This window comes from Perognathus longimembris, chromosome 3, assembly GCF_023159225.1.
Source record: "Perognathus longimembris pacificus isolate PPM17 chromosome 3, ASM2315922v1, whole genome shotgun sequence".
Lineage (NCBI taxonomy): Eukaryota > Metazoa > Chordata > Mammalia > Rodentia > Heteromyidae > Perognathus > Perognathus longimembris.
In genome coordinates, this window is record NC_063163.1 from 74,767,571 (window position 1) to 74,774,216 (window position 6,646).

Below are 6,646 nucleotides of genomic sequence, written 5' to 3' on the forward strand. Positions count from 1 at the left end.
TGGAGGGGACTGTGGGGCTGGGTAGGGACATGGAGGGCCAGGTAGGGGACATGGGGATCGGGAAGGGACATGGGGGGTCCCCAGGCACAACCCCCGCACCCTGTACCTCCAGGAGCGGATGAACATGACTCTGGGGCTCATGCGGGGCACCATCCACCGCTGCAACAAGTCAACCAGGAGATGTACGTGACGCGCGGGCTCATCAAGGTATGGGGATACACATGGGGATGGATGGTGGGCTTGTGGGCCTCAGTGTCCCCCCAACACCCTTCTCCTCCCCCCCCCCTCCACTTCAGGGCCCTCTGCTGAAGACTCACCTGGAGGCCAAAGAGAAACTAGACAGACCCCTGGTTCGAATGTACCAGAAACACGTGGGCACCCAGCTTCCCGAGGCAACACGCCTGGCCCAGGTAGGTGCCCGCCTCGCCGCCATCCCTGATCAGGTAAGCCCCCCCTCCCCTCACTTCACCCACCTCCTGGCAGGTAGGAGCTCTCTGCAGAACTACAGCTCCCTGCAATGGGCTGGGGCCATGGCTTAGGGCAAAGCACAGTGTCTGAACAGAGTGTGCAAGGTCCTGAGTTCAAACTCCCCTACCTGCCAAGAAAGAAAAAGCAGTACTAATCACCACAGTGCCTTTCAATCCAGTCTCCAGGAGACTCTTTTTTTTTTTTTCTTTGCCACTCCTGGGGCTTAACTCAGGGCTGAGCACTGTCCCTGGCTTCTTTTTGCTCAAGGCTAGCACTCTGCCACTTGAGCCACAGCGCCACTTCCGGCTTTTTCTGTGTATGTAATACTGAGGAACTCAGGGCTTCATGCATACTAGGCAAGCAAGCACTCTACCACTAAGCCACATTCCCAGCCCCTGAGACTCCTTTTTTATTCATTTTTTTAAATGTGGGCCCTGGGGCTTGAACTCCAGGCCTGGGTGCTGTCCCTGAGCTTTTAGTTGATGTTTCGTTTTTTTGTGCTCAAGGCTGGTACTCTACCACTTGAGCCACAGCTCCACCTCCTGCGCGCTCACGTGTGTGTGGTGTGTGTGTGTGTGTGTGTGTGTATGTGTATGTGTGTGTGTGGTTCGTTGGAGATACAATTCTCATAGCCTTTTCTACTCAGGTCTCAGCCTAATGAGTAGCTGGCATGACAGGCGTGAGCCACGGGCACTGGCTAGGTTCACCCCTTTATAGCAATGCTATAGACCAGGCAGGGCCTTGTCCGTGTGTGTACATGGGGGTGCTGGCCAGGACCCAGCACCACCTCTCCCCTCCTCTCCCAGGGCACTAACAGGCTGCAGCAGCACAACACACTCATGGAAAAGAACCTGAAGGAGCTGCTGACCACCCGGGACCGCCTGGCTGGATGCCTGGGGGCCAAGGAGCTGGGCTATGAAATAGACCACAACGTGGTACGCCTGCGCCGCCGCCAGCAGCACCCCCACGTGGGCTACGAGCAGGCCCAGCAGCTGGTCCACGACTGAGTTGCCAGCACCCTACCACCCCAGCACCCCACTACCGTACCACCCGACCCAGCACCTCCACCACCTGACTGAAGACACCCCCCACCCCAGCTCCATGACCCTCCCAACCCTCCCTGGCCCTCCCCTCCCCTCCAGGCACTCCTCTGGCAGAATTATAATTAAAAATGCTATTTATCATTTATTACTGCATATTGCAGTCCCTGAAATCTCCCTCACATGAGAGGCAATCTGGAAAGCTAACAGGAAGGGTTTGGGGAACACCAGATGATCTGGGGGTTTGAATCTCAATTGCCTGGCTTTAAACTGTGCCACTTTGGGTACATCATGGCTCCTCTCTGGTCTCAGTCTCTGCAGCTACAACAAAGACACAGCCCCCAGCCCATTTAACACTGAGGTTTTGTTGTTGTTGTTGTTGTTGTTTTATTTTGGCTTTTTTTTTTGGCTGTTTTGCTTGGTAATTTTGCTATTTAAAATACCCTCTCCCTCCCCCATATAAAGTGAGCATAAATGAAGGGTGTCACTTGGGTTTTTTTGTTTTTGTTTGTTGTTGATTGTGGGGCTTGAACTCTGGACTGGGCAATGTCCCTGAGCTCTTCAGCTCAAGGCTAGTGCTCTACACTTGAGGCACAGTAGCACTTCCAGTTTTCTGGTGGTTAATTGGGGATAAGAGTCTCATAGACTTTCATGTCCAGGCTGGCTTTGAACCAAGATTCTTAGATCTCAGCCTCCTGAGTAGCTAGGATTACAGGCAGGAGCCATCGGCTCCTGTCACTTTGAATAAACTGCACATTAGTCTGATCATTTAGGTTGTGAAATAACAGTGAAACCCCTTTGGACAATTAAGATATACTTTTAAAAATAAAAAAGAGAGGGCTGGGATATGGCCTAGTGGCAAGAGTGCTTGCCTCATATACATGAAACCCTGGGTTCAATTCCTCAGTACCACATATATAGAAAAAGCCGGAAGTGGCGCTGTGGCTCAAGTGATAGAGTGCTAGCCTTGAGCAAAAAGAAGCGAGAGACAGTGCTGAGGCCCTGAGTTAAGCCCCAGGACTGGCAAAGAAAAAAAAATAGAAAAGAAGTCCCATCTGGGCAAAAAGTCCTCAAGACCTCATCTCAACCAATAAAAAAGCTGTACACAACAATGCAGGTATGTCATCCCAGCTGCATGGGAAATATAAATAAGGAAGATCATGGCCCAGTCAGGCTCAGTCAAAATGCAGGATCATATTCGAGAAATAATGAAAGTAAAAGAGGGCTGGGGTGGTGGTTCAAGTGGTAGAGCACTGGTCTGGCAAACACAAGGCCTTGAGCTCTAATGACACATGGGCACGTTTGGGCATGAGTTCAACCCTGACTCACCATGAGCTGGGTTTACACAGCAACAAAATATACATTACTGAAGCTGCCTTTAAACAAAAATACATAAGCAAGGTCACATATGGGTCTCAACCAAGGATTAACCAGAGCTCACAGGAGCCTAACACTGAATTTCCACAGTGAGCTGTGGCTCCAAATTCACTGATTCTGTGTTTGAAACAAGTGTGTGTGTGTGTGTGTGTGTGTGTGTGTGTGTGTGTGTGTGTGTGTGTGTGTGCGAGTCCATCCTGGTGCTTGAACTCAGGGCCTGCACACTATCCCTGAGCTCTTTTGCTCAAGGTTACTGCTGTACCACTTTGAGCGACAACATCACTTCCAGTTTTTGAGTGGCTTATTGGAATGAGAGTCTCACAGACTTTCCAGCCCGGGCTGGCTTTGAACCATGACCCTCAGATCCCAGCCTTCTAAGTAGATGGGATTACAGGTGTGAGCCACTGGTGTCTGACCCTCCCTATGTCTGTTGACCCTATTACGGCTCCTTTCCTGGGGTTGGGGATCACCCAGCTTCACCCGTCCGGATTCCCAGAAACTTTGCGTGAGGATGCAAATGCTCCTTTTGCAAGCAATGTCTTGCCCTGTGGGATACAAGACTGCCACCCTCGCCCTTGCTGACACAGCCCATTTGTCACCCTCCGCACACACGTCACCCAGTCACGATTTACACAATCCCCTCAGTTGCCTCAGAGCCAAGGTGTCAGCTCAGCAGCCTCCCCCAGGTGTTGACTTTCCAGACAGTCCACAAGACTCTGGTCACGTCACTGAGGGGAACTGAGTTAGGACAGGGGAAGAATGCCATGCAGGAATAGAATGTGAACTTTAAACAGTGGTCACTAAAGCACAGGAAATGAGGACTGACTGAAAAGCAGCTGCACAACTACAGAAACAGTCAGCAGAGCTTCAGGAAGCAATTTCCACCTGAGCTGAGTTAGGCCCAAGATATCCATGGGGCCTGCATTTCCCCAGGAGCTGCTACTGCACAAAAGCTTATCTTCCACCGACACTGCAGACCCTGGATTCATTTTTCCCCAGGAAGCCACCCAACTGCCATCAAAAACACATCACCTTTCAGCAAATCTCAAAGTGAGCTGGGTGCTGGTGACCACACCTGTCACCCTAGCTACTCAGGAGACTGAGAGCTGAGGATCCTGGTTCTAAGCCAGCACAGGCAGGAAAGTCTGTGAGACTCTTATCTCCAATAAACTACCCCCCACCCCCACCACCCCCCAAAAAAGCCAGACATGGAGCTGTGGCTTAAGTAGTAAAGAGCTGGCCTTGAGCTAAAAGAAGTCAGAGACAGCACCCAGACCCAGAGTTAAAGCCCCAGGTGCAGAAAAAAAAAAAAATCACCTTTCAACAATGTCAAAATGAATCCAGCACCAGTGGCTCCTGCCTGTAATTCTAACTACTCAGGAGGCTAAGATCTGAGGATGACAGTTCAAAGCCAGCCCTGGGGAGGAAAATCCATGATGGAGCATAAAAAAAAAAAACAGATGTGGAGATGTGGCTCAAGAGGTAGAGCACCAGCCTTGAGTGAAAAAAGCGAAATGAGAGCATAAGGCCCTGATCTAAGCACTAGTTTTGTCAAAACATAAAAACAAATCTTTTAAAAAATGCTCACTGGTGTATAAGTGTATATTACCCATTCTGGAAGGAATTGTTTTACAGTTAATAATCATAGAGAACATAAGCATTGTGACTAGAGTGACAATGTACATTCAGGATAAGGTTTCTTTTCTCTCTCTCTCTTTTTTTTTTTTGGTCTTTGAAAAAATAATGAAGAAAGCAAGGAGGTGTGGGGTGAGGGGCCATGGGGAGGGAAGGAAGGAGAAAAATGAGGAAAGGGATAACAGGTATGACAAGAAATGTATATGTATTCACTACCTTAATCATGTAACTTTAACCCCTCTCTGTACATCATCTTGACAATTTTTTAAATGCTCACTGGGAAGTAAATTAGCCCTGCCACTATGAGGAAAAATATTAAAATTAAGAAGATATCTAGGGCTGGGAATGTGACTTAGTGGCAGAGTGCTCACCTAGCATGCATGAAGCCCTGGTTTAATTCCTCAGTACCACATAAACAGAAAAAGCCAGAAGTGGGCACTGTGGCTCAAGTGATAGAGTCTGGCCTTGAGCAAAAAAGAAGCAGGGACAGTGCCCAGGCCCTCAGTCCAAGCCCCAGGACTGGCGAAGAAGAGGAGGAAAGAAAGAGAAGAAAGAAGAGAAAGAAAGAAAGAAAGAAAAGAAGAGAAAGAAAGAAAGAAAGAGAAGAAAGAAAGAAAGAAAGAACTCTGTCGTATGACCCAGTCACCTCGTTTCTAGGTATGTGTCCAAAGGATATGAAATTAGCCTATCAAAGAGACTCTTGCATGCTTCAGTTTACTGTAGCATGATTCATAGTTGCTAAGATATGCAATTACAGCAGCTGTCAGTCATCAAAAGAGAGCCCAAAGAAAATGTGTGTAGACACAAGAAAATGGAGTATATACACGATTCAGTTATTCCTCATCCACAAAGAAGAATTAAATGATGTCATTTACAGCAAAGTGTGCAGAAATGGAGGCTCTTACATTGAATTATATTAAACCAGATACAAAAGACAAGGTCCAGAGCTGGGAATATAGCTACTGGCCAGAGTGCTTGCCTCGTATACATGAAGCCTTGGGTTCAATTCCCAGTACCACATATATAGAAAATGACCAGAAGTGGCGCTGTGGCTCAAGTGGCAGAGTGCTAGCACAAAAAGAAGCCAGAGACAGTGCTCAGGCCTAGAGTCGAAGGCCCAGGACAGGCAAAAAAAAAAAAAAAAAAAAAAGACAAGGTCCTGCCAGCTCTCACTCATATATGCAAGTTCAAAGCCAGCCAGGGCAGAAAAGTCTGTGAGACTTTATCTCCAATGAACCACCAGAAACTGGAAGTGGTGCTGTGTCTCAATTAGTAGAATGCCAGCCTTGAGGCTCAGGGACAGTGCCCACAGGCCCTGAGTTCAAGGCCCAGGAATCACAAAAATAAAAATAATGAAATAAATAGTAGGTCATGATACACACACACACACACACACACACACACACACACACACACACACACACACATTATTCAACCATAAAGAATGAAATGATGACACTTGCAAGAAAATGGAACTGGAGAGCCTCATGTTAAGCAAAATAAGCCAGAGTCAAAAAGGCAAAGATAGGGCTGGGAAGATAGCTTAGTGGTAGAATGCTTGCCTAGTGTCATGAAGCCCTGGGTTTGGTTCCTCAGCACCACATACGTTAGAAAAGGCTGGAAGTGGCACTGTGGCTCAAGTGGTAGAGTGCTAGCTAGCCTTGAGCAAAAGAAGCTCAGGGACAGTGCCCAGACCCTGATTTCAAGTCCTAGGACTGTCAAGAATTAAAAAAAAGGGGCTGGGGATATAGCCTAGTGGCAAGAGTACCTGCCTCGGATACACGAGGCCCTAGGTTCGATTCCCCAGCACCACATATACAGAAAACGGCCAGAAGCGGCGCTGTGGCTCAAGTGGCAGAGTGCTAGCCTTGAGCAAGAAGAAGCCAGGGACAGTGCTCAGGCCCTGAGTCCAAGGCCCAGGACTGGCCAAAAAAAAAAAAAAAAGAATTAAAAAAAAAAAAGGCTGGGAATGTGGCATAGTGGTAGAGTGCTTGCCTCACATACATACAGCACCACATAATCAGAAAAGGACAGGAGTGGCGCTGTGGCTCAAGTGGTAGAGTGCTAGATTTGAGCAAAAAGAAGCCAGGATAGTGTTCAGGCCCTGAGTTCGAGTCCCAGGACTA

The 6,646-nt window shown here is 48.3% G+C and overlaps 1 protein-coding gene across 1 annotated transcript; it reads left to right on the top strand.

Annotated features, from left to right (window-relative positions):
* The first annotated feature begins 69 nt into the window (after positions 1–69).
* LOC125347706 (coiled-coil domain-containing protein 105-like) lies at positions 70–1,475 on the top strand. Its single transcript, XM_048340683.1, has 3 exons — positions 70–207; positions 297–410; positions 1,275–1,475. Exons 1-3 carry the CDS (start codon positions 70–72, stop codon positions 1,473–1,475), a joined length of 453 nt encoding a protein of 150 aa, XP_048196640.1.
* The last annotated feature ends 5,171 nt before the right edge of the window (positions 1,476–6,646 follow it).